The sequence below is a fragment of the Akebia trifoliata genome, chromosome 3, assembly GCF_017979445.1.
Source record: "Akebia trifoliata isolate Shusen 1 chromosome 3, ASM1797944v1, whole genome shotgun sequence".
NCBI classification, from domain to species: Eukaryota; Viridiplantae; Streptophyta; class Magnoliopsida; order Ranunculales; family Lardizabalaceae; genus Akebia; species Akebia trifoliata.
Window position 1 is genome coordinate 56,496,500 of NC_141377.1, and position 20,654 is coordinate 56,517,153.

General features: G+C 33.4%; 1 protein-coding gene across 1 annotated transcript; it reads right to left on the reverse strand.

Moving 5' to 3' along the window:
- Positions 1 to 835: 835 nt before the first annotated feature.
- Positions 836 to 14,780, reverse strand: LOC147408222 (Phosphoribosyltransferase family protein). The gene is made up of 9 exons (XM_086437128.1): positions 14,493 to 14,780; positions 14,137 to 14,310; positions 10,091 to 10,339; positions 8,667 to 8,810; positions 8,344 to 8,511; positions 4,650 to 4,719; positions 3,352 to 3,433; positions 1,747 to 1,906; positions 836 to 1,277 (listed from the first exon to the last, which is right to left on the reverse strand). The coding sequence occupies exons 1-9, from the start codon at positions 14,625 to 14,627 to the stop codon at positions 1,239 to 1,241; spliced, it is 1,221 nt and encodes a 406-aa protein (XP_086293254.1). The 5' UTR covers positions 14,628 to 14,780; the 3' UTR covers positions 836 to 1,238.
- Between the last annotated feature and the right edge of the window lie 5,874 nt (positions 14,781 to 20,654).

The window sequence follows — 20,654 nt, forward strand, 5'->3', positions numbered from 1 at the left end:
ATTCAATTGATAAACTAACAATAACTTGAAAGAAAATAAAAAAATAAAATAAAAAAATAATTAAAAGAGAAGATAATTAAATTGATTATTGATTTTCGGATTTGAAACTCCTTATATAGATAACTCCATCGTAACAAAACTTATAATCATACTAAAATACTAAAAATTAACATTCCTAACCTATCTATAACATAATACTAACTTTCTAATCCTATTAGAACTCAAATTGAAGACTTCTAAACACTTTTAATTATAGTTTAAATAATAAAAACGAATTTATGTATTAAAGTAACTAGAAAATAAAAACTTAATAATACTATAAAATAGAAACAAATTCTAATAGAATTAGGAAACTATTTAGAATTGTAGATGTCTTACATCAGAGTCAATGACAGTACTTATATTTATATTACAAATTTGAGTTATTTATTGGAAAGATACATAAACAAGTGAACTAAATATTATTTTTTGTGCACATCCAGCGGGTTTGAAAATAGACACATTTGTTTAACAAAATATATATATAGAAATATGTCAATAATAAATTAGTTTTCTATATAAGAACTTAATGGCTAAAGTGCAATGGCCACTAATACACCTAATAGTCGCATGTAAACACATACAACCTGATTTTTCCTTGCAATTTGCAAGTTGTCACCCTAACTTCCTTGTCTATTCTAAGCTTTGCTGGGCCGAAAAACCCTTGCAGCACAGTATAAAAATGCACATCTAGTTTGTGACTTGCACAGGCAGGGGATTTTGAATACAACCCATCATCTCCAAGGCATAGAATCAAACATACAGATTAGTGCATCTAAGGAATCACAGAATGAGATTGTTCAATTCAGAAGGAACCGTTCTAATAATTTAGGGATAAATGTTCCATAAACTTCCGCATCAATATCAAAAATCAATTCAAGCAGACAGCAACCCTATTATTCAAGTTTGGTATTACACATGCATAATCACTACAAGGATACATGTATCTCACCACACCATAGCTTACTAAAATATGGGGAAATGAGAATTTTGAAGACAAGAAAAGGTGGAAACCTAATAGACTAACTAAGAAACCTCCCCACTAAACCCCAAAACTTTACAGACTACAGGAAAGAAACTGATGTTCCCTCTCTGGGTAGAAAGTTCAAACTAGTACAAGTTGACAATACTTGGTCCAATAAGTCTTGTAGATGGTAAAGGGAGCTGGGAAGGAGAATACACCACCAAAGAGAGTTGAGTCAATCAATGCCCAAGCTTGAATAGGGTTCAAATCCACCCTGACAATCAGTCAAACAAAACCCAACATGAACGGACTCCAGTGCGACCATTTTCCGAAACGTTTCATTTAAAAAAAAAATTATAAAGAAGATCTAAACCCCGTTCGGACAAAGATCTAAACCCCTTCTTACTGAAGAAGTCAATATAACTGAGAATAGGATGGGAGATGGGTATGGACAGGTTCAGATTTTCATACGTTGATACAGGAGCACAACCAGGTCTGGTGATTAGAGTTTTCTAACTATGAAAGAGACTGGCCTAAATCAGGGCATGCAGCATTATTTAAGACGGGAGAAATAATCTGACTGTAATGGAACTAAAGGGGCTATTAAAGAAAGGTGTTGGGAAAATGAGGAGAAAAAGGAGCTATAAATTTTTTACATCACCCATGTTTCGATTTAAGGGGGAAAAAATGTTAATTCCATTTATTATGTTAAGAATCCAATTTTACTGGAAAATGCTACTCACAGAGCAGTCATCATGAACACGCCAAATGGTCTCGCCCAAGAGGTTCGCTACTGACAGAACCGTCAGCTGGGGAAAGTAGTTCTGCTCCATCACTGGAATGGTATTCGTGATGATTACCTCTTGAAACAGACCACTTGATAACCTCTCGATTGCAGGAGGGCTGCCAAGAAATAATAATATAGAGAATAATTAGAATAAAGTAAACTGCATAGGTGCCAGGTATCAAACACCCCACCCACGAATGTATGCACAAGCACGCAAAGTGATGGATATGAAAAAGCAATCTGAAAGGGAAAAAACACTACCGTTCTTATAAGTATAAGAACATCTATATAAAAAGTACATAAACATACAAGATATATGTACATGCAGAGGAGTGATGATCATTTGGGGTGAATCTTGATAGATATCTCCCGGGCTGGACTCCTCAAAAGGTGGGTAGGCTTACTAGATTGATGAAAGACACATGGACACTCTTCCCAGCCACAATGGAACTAGGAATTTAAACAAATTGATTTCTGAGACCAGTTCTTAAAGTTGCATGAAATTTGTGGCGGTCTGATTTCTCACCAAACAAAATGAGGTGTCGCAAAAATTCACAGCTTCATATTGATTTATATATATATATATGGGAAATGTTCAGCACCAAACATTTTGGCAAAACATTTTTCAAAACATGGGTTAGAAGTTTTGGAATGGGCTGATTTTTGGTGAGGATGATCTCTACGGTGAGGAGATCATCATCACCAAAAATCAGCCCATTCCAAAACTTCTAACCCCGTCAAAAATGGTTTACAAAAGTGGACGGTCCACGATTTTTCAACTTGTAAACATGGGGCTAGAAGTTTTGGAAGGGGCTGATTTTTGGTGAGGATGATCTCCTCACCGTAGAGATCATCCTCACCAAAAATCAGCCCATTCCAAAACTTCTAATACATGTAGGACAAAAATGGTTGGCTAAAATGTTGGCCAAAATGTTTGGTGCTGAACGGGACCCTATATACATATAGGGTGGTGTTGAGAAGCCCTAAAGAGAGCCAAACATTTTTCAAAACATGGGTTAGAAAGTTTCGGAATTGGCTGATTTTTGGTGAGGATGATCTCTATGATGAGGAGATCATCCTCACCAAAAATCAGCCCATTCCGAAACTTCTAACTCTATCAAAAGTGGTTTACAAAAATCGGATGGTCCACGATTCTTCAACTTGTAAATTAGGGTTAAAAGTTTCAGAATGAGCTGATTTTTGGTGAGGATGATCTTCTCATCATAGAGATCATCCTCACAAAAAATTAGCCCATGCAAAAACTTCTAACCCGTGTTTTGAAAAATGTTTGGCACAATGTTTGACTCTCTTTAGGGCCTCCGAATGCTCCCCATATATATATAGATAGATGGATAGATGGATAGATAGATAGATATTGGCAAAAATGATGTTCATTTATTTTTTTATTTTTTTAAACTGGAAAGAACTGTCACTGGAGTCCAGTTGCTTCCAAAATCTCCAGGCACAAAACAGGGTTTTGACCATCGTTGAGAAAACAGAATGCTTCATGCACCAAAAATGTCGAAAAGAAAGAAAGGGATGACTAGGAAGATGATCGTACCTAAAAACAGCATGTGTGCTGCAAGCATAGACTTCCCTGGCCCCTTCTTGATGTAACAGAGCTGCACCTTTCGCAATAGTCCCTGGAATCCCCCAGTAAATAATCAATAAAAATTTAAACTTCCATTGAAAAAAAGAGTTGACAGTCCTACCACTGTCCTAAAATGGCCAGGTCTACATGAGACTTTACGCTTCCTTGTGGCAAGGCGTGAACCTCAAATTTCTAATTGTATAAAAATTTAAAAAGACTAACATAATAAAAGAAAGAATTAACTAAGAAAAGAAGTTAAGAGCACCCCTTTTATGACTAAAAAGAGTAACAATCCTGAAGCAGGAATTTTGGAAAGATAGCTAATTATTATGTGAGTTTCATCATCATCATCTAAGTCTTATCACTGCAAATGAAGTAAACTCTCAATTGTCCAACCAACAAGTGAAAAGAATTCAGCAAGTTATTAATATTAATGGTAAATAACGGGTTCACTTTTTTCTATTTATTTTTCTTTCTTTTTTTTTTTTTTTTTTTCCTTTTTGAAGGGTGTTCCAGGGCTTTTAGTTTCTCAACCACCATAGAAATTTAGCAGTTGGAAACACTTCAAGCTAATTCTGCTTGGTCCAAGTAGATTTACTAGTGTAGATGAGAAGAAGAAGAAATTCTTAATCGTGCAAATGAGAGAAGAAGAAGAAGACATTCTAAATAATTTTAATTAAGGTTGTTTTTGGAATAGAAGTTAAATAGTAAGGGAATTTTGTAGGGAAAAGAAAACTGAAAAATTATTCGACAGGTTTAACACATGCACAAGGCTAAACTTATTGGGTAAGTTGAAGTCCCTTATAAACCAATCTGAGGCTTAATAGGTCAGAACCCAGTCCCTTGCCTCGAGGCTTAAGCCTCACATGTCTCGATAACGACAAGGGAAATTTCCAAACAATGTCTCTACAGGCACTAGATTATTAGCATAACTACCAATGGATTTCCCATGATATATTCACATCATCTCCAAGTTCTAGAATGTATTAAATGAACAGATTGGTATTTGCAAGAGATCGCTAACCGGTATATTTAGACATTTCCCCACACACAAAGCTTCATAATGGAAAAGGATTCCAGAAAGAAATAACAAACTTCCCAGAGGAGAATCAGATCATTAACGGGTGTATCTAAAGATGGTGAGCAAAGATTATCTATTCAAGACGATTGAGCACAAACATATGGGTCCAATAAATCATGATGTAAAACCACCATGGTCGCTGCTGCAGAAAGCAACGTTGGCGATGACTTGTTAAGAATTGACTCACCAGCAGTGTCAATCATATCATCCACCATGACTGCTACTTTTCCTTTAACATCACCAATCAAATTCATCACCTGCAAGTAACGTTCACAAAGTTTTGAGGGACTAGAGGACATACTTTAAAGAAATAACAATAGCTTTCCGCAGATATACATATTTAAAACTAAAGATTTGCTAAAATAGACACGTGACTGCTGCAAACATAATGGGTATATGATGCAAGACGATGAGGGAGATAAGAAAATGGAATTTGATCTAGGAAAAATAGGAGATTTAAGAAACTCTGGTTGAGGATTGGGTTAAGGATTTGGACGACAATTGCAAAATGTTTCCAGTTGAGTGTATTTAGATTAGAGGTGGGGGATTTAGGGTATTTGGGCGAATTTGATTTTTGGATCTTGCCCAAATATGACCAAAAATGAAATTTGATTTTGATATGAAAAATGGGGATTTAGGGTATTTGGGTACAAGGTAAATTTGGTTTTGGAGATTAATGAAGTAAAGGTAGATTAAAGAAAGTGGGGAAGGATTAAAGGGTAAAACAAAATGGGGATTGTAAGTTTCAAGAGTCAAGAACCAAGAATCAAGAAAGAGATTTCAAGAATTAAGAATTCAAGAAAATCAAGAAAAATAAATAAAAAAATAAAAAAGATTAGAAGAAGAAAGAGCTATTGAACTCACTCCAAAACGGCCTCACACCACACCATTAATGGGAATTATCAAAAACTTCAATCTCAATTTTATTCATCATTGAAGAAAATTACAACAAGAAGCAAGTACCTATAATGTTCTCTACACCCTAAATCTAATCTCAACCATCCAACTAAAAGAAGGAGATCCAATGGTTGAAAATAAACTTTAAAAAAAAAAAAAATTTAGGGTAAGAGAGGGTTAGGCTGACCCCCAAACCAATATTATTTTAGATTCTTACTAAATGCTTGATCAATTTTGTCGTTTTGATTATGAGCATTAATCCCATTTCCATACACCACTTTCAAGTTCTAACTTAAATAAAACAAAAGCAAAAAATATCATCTGTCCCAATCCCGTAACTTTATTTTCCTTGAATTTTCAGCCTATGAAAACTCATTAAAAAATCAATATAAAGTTATCAAATTAGCCCTAAACACTCATAATAACACCATATGCTAATAAAACATGAAAATAACCTCAAATACTTATCCTAAACATTAAAATAAAACCCTAAAACAGAAATCTAAATAAAAAACTAAAATCTACTCTTTAAGATTTGATGTCTCCATCAATTCTCCTTGACTGGGAAGATTTCGCCATTGGGGAATGTAGAAATTCTCATCATCGGTTGTTTTCCACATTACTATTACAGTTCAATAGTTTGTTCTAGTTTTTCCCGTATGGTTATCTTTGTAACAGTGAGCCATGCAATGGTCAGAACAGATTCAGATCAGAGATTAACATGGTGTGAATGCCATATATTGGCATTATAGGTGAATAGAAATCAAATTTCAGAAATAGATATCAGTTATGGTGTGAATGTAATTATTTAGATTGCTTCTTGTTTAGGTCCAGGTTTTTTTTTTTTTTTTTCACTTTTTTTTTTTTTTGTTAGGTCTTAAATTAGTTAGAACTATTACATTCTAGTTTTGAGTTTTTGTTTTATTTTAGGAGTCTGATTTGAGTCTAAATGTTATTTACGTCGCTTTTTTTAAACCTTATTTCAGGGTCAAAACTTGTCATGTTGGGTTGATTTTTGTGTTAATTGAAAGGTTATTCAGCAACCTATTCAATGAATCCAAGATTTTGCAAATACAATTTGTTTTGAGAAAATTATGGTCAAAATGCTGGTAAGGTATCAATTTGTCAGGAGATTTGCGTTTAAAATATTAAAAAAGGTCAAAGTTGAAGTCATGTTCTGATTGGGTTAAGAGTCTAAAATGATTTGAGAAAGTAACTCCTTTAAGAGCACGCTTGGATGGGGCGACTTCCAATTCTTGGGTTAGTAGGACTGGGGGAATTTCAATATTTGGAGGAATTATGCGTATTTTCAGGAAAATGCCATCTTCTTCCTCAACTTTGTTCATGTTTTCTTGTCCTTCATCGTGTTCTTTTCTTTTCTTTTTTCTACCTTACTTTTTTGTGATATCTGTAAGTCCCAAACCAAAAACAGGACGGCAGAGGACAGCCTTATCAAAGATCTAGGAGACCTACCAAAGAGCACAACCACCAAATAAAAAACTTCATAGAGTGGTCGAAACAGAGGCCTCACCCTCACACAATCAATGAATTCCACCAAAATATAAACTCCTCAAAGAAAATCACCATGAACTAAACCTATAGCTCTGTTGGTTGACATATTGTAATGCAACTTTGAGGTCATGAGTTCATGCCCAACTTACCACTCCAAGGGGGGGTTGAACTTTTCCCTAACCTTTGACCAAAGATAAAGGGTTGCTTTGATGTCCAAGATTATCATGTTCACCTTCTTCTCTTTGAGTCAAAAACCCATGCAGTTCTCGAGTTTCAATTTTCCATAGACCCCAACAGATTGCAAAAGGTTATTGGCTCCATACAATACCGCCCCTAACATTAAAATCATAAGACCAACTTGCAAAGAGAGATGACACAAAACATGGCAAGATGCAACATGTGGAATTACGAAAAGAAATGAAACCAAATGAGAAAAACACAAAAACAATGAAGCGGCGATTTACATTCTCATCATTTACTTTATACATAACACAAAAGTTCACAAGGATTTTCTCAGGCAAGATTAACTTATCAGTGGTCAAGATTTTAACTTAGGCAACCAACCACACAAAAAAAAAAGTATGCTCTTGACAAGACTTTGATCTCCAAATAATAGTGATAGGGAAGATTGATGGACAAAACTTAAGAGAGCACCGAATAGAAAGATTTGAAAAAATACTTACCATCTCAATTCTTTGTCTACATTCCATTATCTACTGCCCTAGGAATATATTAAAGTTCAAAATGCATTCCATAAAGATAGCTATCAAGTTCATCTCCCATTCATTTAAGGTCCCTTCTTACCTGCAACCCTACTTCTTTACCCGGCTTTCAAACTTTACACAATGGCCAATGTTTATATGGTGCTCCTTTCTCTCTTCTTCACGCTTTATCTATCATCTATGTTTTTCCCCATATAGGTTCTATCCTATTGCTGATTTATTCACCTACTTTTGATCATTCTCACTTTGACGGATCAATATCAGGGTTTTTTTTATTGGTTCAATATCAGGTTCTCTGCTTTTTACACATCAAAAAATGGTTTCTGAAATTGGGTTTTGGGCAAAAGTCTCTTGACCTTGAAGCCGACCTTTATCATTCTTCAATGCCAGAGCTTCCATCTTGTGGTAGGTTCATTCTAGGACTAAAAGTGTTGAGAGTGGAGGGGAACCTAACTTGACAATACAAACCAACGATTGCATTTTTATTTTATTTTTTTGCTTAAGTAGTTTACTAGGTGGGACCCAACAAAAGGTGGCTCAACTCCCAGCTCATATACCATATGGATACTGAATGGCATTGGTAACATCATCATTACAGATGGAAATCCCTGAAAAATGTTTTTTTTTCTTTTTTCGAAACAGTTCAATATACTCATACTAATGGCAATATGAAGCAGAACATACAAACACATGAAATATGCGAATTAAGATTTTAGTAGCAATCACCACAATCAGCTGAGTAGATCTTACCTCAGCAACATTGTGTCCATGACGCCTTTTATCCACAATGGCTAAAGGCGCATCAGATAACTTTTTGGCAAAAGCACGTGCTCTAGCAACACCTCCAACATCAGGTGAAACCACTACCAAATCATCTGAACAAATAGTCTTGCTTGCTAGGTAATCAAGAATAACAGGCTACAAAGGAACAAAAAATATCGTAATTTACAAAACAGTCAAAATCAGAACTTAAAATAAATACTAAAGAATTAAATAAACAAATTAAATTGAATATGGAAACAATGTAAGAAATCACTTAATATGTAAGGATTCCAAAAGTGTGCACAAGTTACCTGACCATATACATGATCCACAGGAATATCAAAATAACCCATGGACTGCCCAGAATGAAGATCACAAGCAAGGACACGGTTTGCACCTGCTTCTGTAATCAGATTTGCTACAAGTTTGGCTGCAATTGACTCACGCCCTTGGGTCTGAAACAAAATTTCAAATGGAACTGACGGATACTATTCACAAATTTTATTGCAAACTTATAGATCATCAAACGAGCATAAAAAGTAGATAAGCATATAACATGGTGTAACTCATATCCACTGCCTTAGCTGCATAAGTACGTCAATCAGTACAATAATTATTTGCATCAATCAACAATGAGAATGGGACATTCCAACCTGATATTTGTAGCACCGTAAGTTATATTACACTCAGAAATTATAAAATAGGACCATGTTATTAATCAAACCATAAACATGATGGGATCTACAAGGCAAAAAAACACCATGACAGAATAACTGTAACATCCCCAATATATTGCAATTCTAAACAGAAAAAAGAAGATGATGTTCCCAATAAATTATTCAGATTGAATGGTTGCTCATCCCATTCATTGATTTTCTGCCCTAGTATCCTAGATGGCTACCCAATCAAATGGTGGGTCCCAACTTATATAACAAGAGACACCCATTTTCTAAACATTTGCTATGTTAGACACATTCTTGAACAAGCTTAATTTTTTCAGATATTTTGTATTCAACTATTAATTATATACATTTATATGATTTTAATATCAGCTTAATTTATTCACAATATGTGTATGGCATTGGTTTCTTCTTCAAGGCCGCCTTAGTCTAACTCTCAACTTTAAGGTTGTTCTTTAAAAAACCACCACCTATTAAAAAGGGAAAACTAATTGAAAAGTGCCATCTTGGTAAGTTGGTAAAGTCTGTGAATGTTGAGCAAAGTTCAAAGCTACCTTCACTCACTAATCACTAAACTCTAACCTAAATAAAATAAAAAATCAAGGGGTGGGGGGGAACACATTTACTCTAGACCAAATTCATCTTATTCCACTCAAGGGGTTCAAAACTACCTTCACCAATTAATTACTAACCTCTAACCTGCCTGCTTATAAAAATCAAATAAAACAAAATAAAATAAAAAAATCAAAGAGGGAAGAAAAAAACGCATTTATAATATTAGTTGATAATTTTGTGAAAGATTACTATGAAAGGTTTCATTAACGCCTAATCCATGTCAAGTAGACCTTGTCGTTGTGAGACTTATTAATTCATGAGTTGTGAGGAGGGACTATGTCACCACAAACGGAGACTAAAGCAAGAGTTGGATTCAAAGCTGGTGTTAAAGATTACAAATTGACTTATTATACTCCTGACTATCACCAAAGATACTAATATCTTGGCAGCATTCCAAGTAAACCAAACTCATCATGATCCACTCAAGGAACAAGGGATACCTTTCTGTCAGCTCTAGCATATCCAAAATATGGAATCACTGCAGTAATATTTTTAGCCGATGCTCTTCGACAAGCATCTATCATTATTAAAAGCTCCATGAGATTCTCATTTGCTGGAGGGCATGTTGGTTGCACTAGATATACATCACATCCTCTAACACTTTCTTGCAATTGAACGTAAATCTCTCCATCGGCAAACCGCTTTATCTTGATCTTCCCAAGTTCCAAACCCATGTAACAAGCAATTTCCTGATGGAAAAAATAATAGACTGATCAGATATAATAAACTCACAAGGTTATGAAAGCCATGAGAATTTTACAGATCTTAAAAAAAATTATTTTAAAAGGAATGAAGGATATGAAAGTACAATTTACAAAACATTACCAAATAGATAAAACCACTTGTTTTTTACTAACAGCTTCTAATCATAGGGCATTTGATCCATATTTGCAAGCATGTGTAGAACACCTATGAGAGCCAATAAAATTTCCTATATAGGGAAAAAAGAAATCTAATAGATTAAATTCCAAGGTTCCAGATTCTCCTTGGAGGCCCAAGAGGTTGTGTTTGAAGAGTCTTCTACCAATACTGCACTTGCAAAGAAAGAAAGAAAATTGTTTAAAGCATTCAAGTGGGCCCTCTTCTTTTGGTTAATAGGCCTTTCTCTTTTGTCTTAATTGTACTTAAACATGAAGAAACTCATGAGGACTTCTTTTTTGATCTGCCAGCACTCCCAATATTTTCACATCCAATAGGGGCCAGATCACCAATTCTGAACAAGCAGGGCTCAAACTTAAGCTTCAGAACACCACATTCTGATTTTCCACCAAGGGGGTGGGGATTTGTTAGTGTTCCCACTTCCTGCCACCACCTTCCAATCCCTAAGGTCATCCTCAAGTAGGTCAAATCTTCATCATGCGCGTAAGTAAAGCTCAACAATTTTGTTGTCCTGTTAAGTAATCAACAATTTTACCATCCACGAAATGAAATATTATAAGCTTCAGCTGTTAGATAGTCCTAGTTGAAGGAGCATCCTTGGTGCATGCCCATAAGTTATGCAGATTCGTTTTTACAACTTATCACATTGTTGTGTGTTCGTGTAAGCCAACCAAAATAAACGAATCTTTTGGCTAAGAATTCCACAAGAATATGATACTTAGCAAATAAGGCCACTTTCAAAATAATAGATTAAATGGTCCATTTGCCACAATAAAGGCATCTTACAGACCAAAATGTCCTTATGCTCTCTTTACAACCCAAAACTTGATCCAAAACTCTATATTTTTCTACCAAAAAATAGCTAACTTGATCTTCCCTTACCTATCATCTTCTACTTCTTCTGCAAATTAACCATTCTCTTGTTCAAACTCTCTCTCTCACAAAAAAACAACTCGAGATCTCAGCTCTTTTAACAAAATTCCCTTTTATCAAGAGATTAAGAGGGAAAGTTGAGTTAGAAAGAGAGAACTAGTATCCATTTCAGAATTATGATATAAATGCATTTTGGTTATGTTGGGAATATCTATCCAATGTCAAGCAAGATAAATCAAACAATTGGAATCATCGAGTTTGACATTTGAAGTGTTGAGATCAATGCAACAAGTGTCGAGATCAAGAGCATAAACATCAAAATCAATGTTTCAAACATCGATCTCACACTTCAATTTTTTTTTTTTTACCTCAATAATGGATAGATCTCCCTGAAACCAAATAAGCATATATATAATAGCAAAACTAGGGGTGTCAATGGATAGTCAAAAACTCAAATCCGATTCGAATTCGAATTCGAAAAATTGGATATTAACCGAAAATTTTGAATATTGGATTCGAATTCAGATAGTTTTATATATTCGAGTCCTTATCGGATACGGATTCGCATATTAACATTTCGAATCCAATAATATCCGATTCGAAATATTATATAATATATATTATTTTATTTTATTTATTTTTTATATAAATAATATAATATACATTATTTGATTTGATTTATTTATTATATACATAATATAATATATAATAGGTTTTTTTTAATAATGAAAATCAATTGGATAAGGAAAAATTGTATTTTTTTTAATATACAAATTATTTGAATTCTCATCGGATATTATCCGATATCCGATAGGATAATTGGATTCAAATTCAGATAGAATTTTAGAACATCCGTCAGATTTCAAATTCGAATTCGGATATCAGATAAAAATTTTGGATTCGGATTTGGATATTACTATATCCGAACCGATAAGCATCCGTTGACAGCCATTAGTGAAACAGATAATCAGATCCAACTTTACAACATCTTCAAAATTATGAATATGGTTTTCTCCTTTTTGGTATTCACTATCAGAAATCCTCAAAATAGAAAAAAAAGTTACATCTGAATCTTCGAAATTATAATAGGAGAGCATCATCCTCCATTCGTCATTCACATTCACACATCATAGGAATGGATCACAATCTGCATGTAAATACGTTTATCTGAGTGAGGGCTAACAGCTAAGTATTAAGAGTGAGGAGCAATTTCTACCAAGATTTCCGATTACTGCAAATGAACTGATTTGTTGTGTTAGTTTTGAAGTGGCCTATTTTCTAATTAACAAACTGTTGTGAATTTTTAGCCAAAAAATACAAAAAATGAAATGTGCCAAATACTTGAATATTGAAGGTAGTATTGCATTTTCTTGCATGAAGCATGCACAAGGTTAATGATGGAGCATGCCGCTTTTAGCAATCAGTACCACTCACAAAGTAAAGTAGGTCACAATAATATATATAAGTAGATCAATTGTATTAAAATGAAGGACCAGTTGAGATAACCAGTCAAGATACAACATTAGCAAACATTATAAAATAAAAACACTTAAAGATAAAAAAAAACAACAACTAACTATCACACATCTCATCCCATCTAAATACGAAATCATCAAAAAATGCCCCTTAAAATTCGCCTCCAATTTGCTCCAAAAAAAAAAAAAAACATGAGGCCCAACACCTCCATGATAATATCTTAAAATACCGTCAACTTCCCATTGAAAACTCTTTTGTTCCTTTCTTGCCAAACCACCCAGCACACAACAAATAAACCTTCGAAACTATCATTTGATTAAATTGACTAGCCGTACTGAACTTATAATATTATTGTTTTATGGTCTACAATAGTAAAGCTAGTCAATTTAACCAAATGATAGTTCAGAAGGTTTATTTTCCAAAAAATTTCATAGCATATATGGATATTTCATTGTGGCTTTTTTCTGACAGATCAACTTTTGCTATCTGAGTTAGGCCTAATTAAGATACGTCACAACGCAACAAAAAAAAAAATGTAGAAAAAATAAAAGGATATTTTTTTTTCTTTGTAGTAGCTCACTCTAATTAAGATCTCAATTCCTAAAAACATGTTTCAAACATGGATATTCATCTCAGGGCTAAGATCAGACTGGAAAAAAATAAAGAATTTATAGCATAATTCAAAAAAATATAATCTCCTAGCTCCTAGAAGAGTAATTATATGTAAGAATGCAACAATTAGTTTGGTCACAAAGATGACCTGAGCACCAATCAACCACAATAATTAGATTGAATATTAGATCAACTTTATAATTTAAAAACAGCTCATTATATAATCCAATTTTTTCAAGTTTTCGAGTATTAAATTGAAATATGAGAACACATGCCTAAATTTTGATATGCGAATTACGTTTGTCCCAAACAGTTGATCAATTTTTGTTTGGTTGTCCCAAATCGATGAGGTTTTCTAGCACAAAATCATTTTGTCCGTAAAATAAATTTAAAAAATAGATAGACATAATAAGTCTCACTCATCAAATTAAGGGTATGTTCATCATATTTTCACCAAAATACGATATATTCACAATCAAAGGCAAACAAACAAACACCACCAAAAAAAAACTACAACAACGTGGCAATCTAAAGAGATCCCCAAAAGCATAAGTAATCCTCCACTTTAGCTAATTCAATTACTATAATTTTACTTCAAGAGATTTTGGTATCAAAATCAAATTAGAATTCAAGATTTTTTTTTTACCTGAGAAAGTGCAGGATTTGCTGTACCAGAGAAAATCCGCAACCTTGTATCGCTTTTATTAATCGTATTTTCCAGGTGACTCGAAGCCAAGAAATTGGGCAAACTGTGTTCGCTAAGGATCGGAATGCACGGCTTTCCATTTTCATATTTCAAAGGCTCCACTAAATTACACCTCTTAACAACAACAAAAACTTAAATCAATAAATAAAGCGAAATAGCCATGAAAACCATCCAGCTCCGAAATCATTTTACAGTCTAAAATTTAAATTACACAAGAAATTAATAACAGAAGGGCTAAGAAATCTGAGGTCAAAATGAAATCAAGAAACCCTAATCAGAAGATAAGATCTACTAACCATGCCATTTCGAGCAGAGATTCGAGAACGAGATTCTTTCCAAACGAAACCTCCACAACTCAGAGAGGATCGAGAAACCAGAGATGATGATGACGACGACGAAGAAGTGGACAAAGAGAGTCCAAGAGACGCCATTATCGTCTAAGCGATAGAAGGAACAAAGATAATTAGGGTTAGGATTTCATGTTTGTTCTCTAATAATCTTTTGAGAAGAATTTATCAAAGCAATCGTTGTGGCTCTTTGCAGACATCCACAGGACCACATCTATCGAGAAGGGGTTTTAAATGCTTACACGACTGTTATTTATAGATGGCTCAATCTGATTTTAAAATGACCGAAAACCACATTTCTTTTGCAAAAATTGACAAAAGAGAAAGAAGTTTGCCATCCTATTCTTACTCCACGTGGCTATATATTCTCCAAGCAAGCAAGGACTAGTAAGGGATCACACAGCCTGGATTTTTGTGAACTTTCTATTTTATGTTACATAATACAAGGATAATATCAGTGGTCCAGTTTAATCTTGATGTAAGGTAAGTTGGCAAGTGTAGATCATGGAAAAGAACTCATGTTTACACACAATCCCAATAGTATAAATGCGAAATCGAATGATCATAGAAACAAATCTTGCGAATGCATTATCTATCTATATAAATAGGGGATTCTTGGTACCACTTTTTTGTTTGACAAAAATACTCTTCTTAAATCTACTATTTCCTTCATATCTCAAAAATATTTCTTCTCAATGACTTTCTCTACCTCTCCACCTTCTCCCTACACGCAATTCCTAATAATTGCAAAACCATTGTGTTAAATTGTTTGCAATGTCCTTCATTTTCTCCATCCCTTTCAAAGTCTATTTTTTGTCTTCCTCGCTTTTTTGTTGAATCTCTCATAAGTTGCAATCGATTCGTCGTGGTTGTAATCAATTTTTCAACCTCTGAGATGGTTCTTCAAGAAACTATGGAAGATTACAGGTTCACCTCTAACCCTCAAATTGTCTACGACATCAAATACTACACTTGTAAATAATGTTGCAATTGCCCACCCATCTATCAAATGATCCTCAAGAATGATGACATCATCAAGATGATGAATTAGATTTTTATTTGACTACGCTCGTTGAGGGGGATTATAATGCTAGGGGCAAAGGGTCTTATTGAGACATTATTGAACAAGACAACTCGAATAAATTAGAAAATCGTTTGAGACGACTCGGTCTCATTCATGGATGAGACGAGATGTGAAAATGATTTTTTTTTTAACCGTTAAGTTACATAGGGATTTGAATTTTGAATTATGCGTTTGGATTATTGAAGTTATAATCTTGGGTGGACTTTCTTATTTTGGAAGGAAGGTGTTAGGTGTCTTATCCCTCCCATCCAAAAATAGTTACCAATATGACCATAAATGAAAATTTTAAAACTATTTTTTGGATTTTTTAAAGATAGAGGAGACTATAGAGAAAATTAGGGAAAATTTAGTTTTAATTTTATTTTGGAAAATAAGCAAATTAAGATGATGAGCAAACCCCTATTAAAAGTAGATGTTTGCTGTATTTTTTTTGTGAGCCAAAGACTTTGGTTTTGAATCTACTTGGATTTCAAAACAAGATTATGTATTCAATTGGGAGTAATTTTTTATTGATTTAGTCTTTTGGAGGTGTCCATGAGTTGGATACCACAATTGGAAATACTAAGAATCTTCATGCATTATTTGTATCCCTTTTGAAACTATTTTTTATTAGTATAAAGAATTATATGATGATCTAAAGAGATCATCACCTTTGACTCTTAACCCATTTGTAAAGTAAAATGTGATGTGTGTGGAGATGTATATGCATGAGATGGACTTAACAAGAGAATATTACCTCTTAAGAGGGTTTACTCTCTAACTCTATTACCATAAAAAATATGTATAAATATATATATATATATATATATATATATATATATTATTCTAAGAATTAGAATGCAAGAAAATAAAACATCTACAATATGAATTTAAATTGCATTAATAAAAAAATTAAAGACAACCTATTCTAGTGCTCTCAATGAGTTTATTGAGGATTAATGAATTTAAAGATAACCTATATGCCTCGGGATACACTTTTTTAAATGGAGAAGTGCAATCATATATCCTAAGGCACATAGATCTACGGTTCTCAAACTTGTCAAGTGAGAGAGTTGATTGAGTATGCCACCTTGCGAGTCATATTATCGGGACTCATAAAAAAAATGTAGAATTAGTTATTTTTTGGTAAAATCAACAGAATTAAGCCCCAACTAGTTACAACCTCAGGGAAAGAAAATCTCTACAATCCTAAGGTTACAAGGAAGAGAGTCACCATCTAACTCAAAACATCCCATAGAGACTTGGGTGGCGACAAGAAAATTTGCAACTCTGTTAGTTTCCATCTTCATGCTCTTGCACTCCTACATATGATTAAATTCAAGCAATTCTTATACATACTCTGTTTAATGTACAAACCATCGATAAATGGGTTAATTTTATACTCTAAGTAATCAAAGTCAATTTGATTACTTATAGTTACAGATTAAAGGGCATATGTAAACTGAATTAAATCGGGGCTGTAGATGACTGTCTATTTTTGTTTAGAAAACAAAGCAATACATACAAAAATCAAGAATTTGATTATTCTAAGCGAAAGAGATAGCCAGATTGAGAGGCACGTCATCATATCTGCCAAGCAACATCGAGGAAAGTGAAAAATACCACTCAACTCCCTACAAATCGGGAAATTTTTTTATATTTAATTTTCTTTCACCTACTTATCTTTGAATTAGGTTTTCATGATAATTTTGGCTTTCCTTGTGGAACTCTTGTCAGATTTTTTTAGAAACCCAACTAAATGTCAACCATTCAATAGGATACTATTAGTTGATTTGTTTTCCTTCATTATGACTAGAATATCTTTCTATGAGTCCTGCTGGATTGACCTCAAACTTTCACTGAACCTGCAAACAAACTGACATCTTGACTCCATATGTGATATTTTAGTGATTAAATTTGGGCATTTTCCATGGTAAATTTATACCTATTGGTTTATTTCTTTTCTTTTTTTTTTTACCTATACTTAATGAATTTCTACACTAACCACACCAAGATTTGGGCAAATTACCATTTCGTGAGTTAAATTTGACGAATTTACGATTTCAGCTAATTGTTCATTTTAATTATCAAAACGTAAACGAGCAAAATCGCAAGTTTTTCGAGTGACGAGATTGCAAGTTTAAAGTGACAAACTTGCTGGTTTGCATAGTGACGATCTCACTAAAAGTAGCGAAACTTGCAAGATAAATTACTTAATACATGCGAGATTGTCACTTTAAACCTGTTGAATTGTCACTTTAAAATCTCAGATATCGTTACCAATCACGTTTTGATAATTAAAATGAAAAATGGGCCGAAATTGTAATTTTGTCAAAAGTTTGTCAAGTTTTTGTAAATATCTCTAAAGATTTTCATGCCAATGGAAACAACAAAACTTTGCCTTGAGTTTTGTTGAACTTATACATTTGATTTAGGTTTTTAATAGAAAATTTGAGGAAAAATTCAATCTCAAAATTGATTTGAAAGAGACCATCTTTCGATCTCAAATCATTGAGATCGAAAGATATTTGGCATGAAATTCAAATATTATAATTGGAAACTGCTGAATTGATTTCATTTGACATCGTGTTCAACACTACTTTAATGTGGCAGTGCACAAAAAATTATAGATTTCTTTCCTGATTACATCTCGAGGAAATAAAAAATGTTCACACAAAATAGAGTAGATCCAGAGTTCAGTACCCCGTGAAGCAATGAATTCCTTGGGGCCACCCTCCAAGGTCAGGTTGACTATCGATTCAACCAATTGCACATAGGACTTTTTGAGGTGGCGGTGTGTATGACCATAGGACAAGTCTCACCTGAAGGGTGGGGACACCCACAATTAAAAAAGAAAAAAATAGAAATATACGCAATTGTAGGAACTTAGGGACTTATATATCTTAGATGGGTTTTGTTAACATGTGTTAAAAATACACTTAGCGTATTGAATTTCCTACAAAAAATATCCTCAATTTGTTTTTTTTACCTGAAATACCCTTAAATACTTACTTCTAAGGTGTGTTTAATGAACCTAAACATATGCCCTAAGGGCACACATCAACAAGACCCATCTTAGAGATACATAATGCATTCTCAACATTTGTTTTTTATTATAATCATTCTATTTCACATTTATACTATTGGGATTGGGATTGTGTAAACATGATTTGTTTTTTTATTATAATCATTCGATTTCTGTGAGCAAATGTTTTTCCATTGGGATTGTGTGTGTAAATACAAGTTCATTTCCATGATTCTACGTATCCCAACTCACCTTACATCAAAATCAAACTGGGCCACTAACATGGAAAACTTTTCTGCTCAAGAGCTCACAGAAATCTGAGATTTACCAATTACATGTACTCATGTGTATTGAATGACATTCCTCATTTACAATAATACCTTATTAGTTACAAAATTTACTCGTATATTTGATGTGACAAACATTAAAGAGTTTGTGAGAGGAAAAAAAAAACGACTCACTAATATGATCCTTGTATTATGCACCATCAATGGAAAGTTCACAAAAATCCAGGCTGTATGATCCTTGCTGGCTTGGAGAATACATAGCCACGTGGCGTAAGAATGGGATTGGAGACTTCTTTCTCTTTTGTCAATTTTTGCAAAAGAAATGCGGTTTTCGGTCCTTTTAACATCAGATGGAGCTATCAATATATAACAGTCGTGTAAGCATTTAAAACCCCTTCTCGATAAATGTGGATGTCTACAAAGAATCACATCGATGATGCAAGCCAACAAATAAACCAATATCCCAATCCCGATCCCAATATTATAAATGCGAAATAGAATAGCCTACCAACTCGCTCAAAAGTAGGAAGGACCAAGAGATGATGCAAGCCAACATATAAACCAATATCGATGAGTTGGGCATTTAATATCTATTTGCAACGCTATTTTCGGCTCTTGAATTCTCTTTCAATTTTTCTGATTAGTATTAATTAATACTTTTGGATTTTTCTTGTATTTCATATAGTAAAAATCCAATGAAATAAAAGAAATAAAATCACTCTTGCTCATAAATTTGGTATTACTCTTCTTTGAATTTGTTGAAAGGAATAAAACTTGAAATAGAAGTTTATGTTAGCAATAGAGAGAAAGTCGTGTTTATGGAAAACATATAAAGTCATGATCCAAAGCAGTGTTCTATTTCTATAACAATGGATGATGTTTATTAGGAGTGCAACTTGGTCTGGTTCAAACCGAGAACTAAACCAAACCAGCAGCTTTGGGGTGGTTTGGAACAAGTTGTGATTTGATTTTGAATTATAAAAATGAAAAACCGATCAAATTAATTTGATTCTTAGATCAAACTTGTATAGAACCAAACCAAACCGAGAATTGAACTCTTATGGAATAAATATATGTATATATTAATTATTATGAATTATTTTAAGAGTTAGGAAATATATGAATGATCTTTTATGGATAAATTAATGACTTTTTATAGATAAATTAACAATTTATTATATAAAATTTTATATTTATTTTTTCATTAAAAAATATTACTTACAATTTATAGAATATTGGCAACCCGTAAAACTAAACCGACTTAATTCGATTTGAGTTGGTTTGATTCCAAGGAAATTTAGTTTTTATTTAGTGGAATTTACCTATGTCAGTTTGGTTGAAACTTGACCTCAAACTGAACCAAGTTGCATCCTTAATGTCTATATGGTATGTTTTGGTTGGAGATTAAACCATCAGGCTGCGTGCAAAGTAGAAAATGGTTTGGTTAGGAACTCTATTATAGACACTTTATTATTGGCAACTGCTTAATTCAATCGATTCATCAAGGTAGTCATTCAAGAATTCTGAAATGAGTTGTAAACTATTTTAAAGACTTCGAGATGAGCCTTAAACTATAATACACTATAAGAAGAGTATAAAATGTTAAATGCTCCGAAATGAATCATAAAGTATATGTAATCCAAGAAGAGAGAGAGGAGAGAAAATGATAATTGGGAGAGACTCCTTGCCAAATGACCAACTTTTTTGATGAAACTCGACACACTAACCTTGCTACC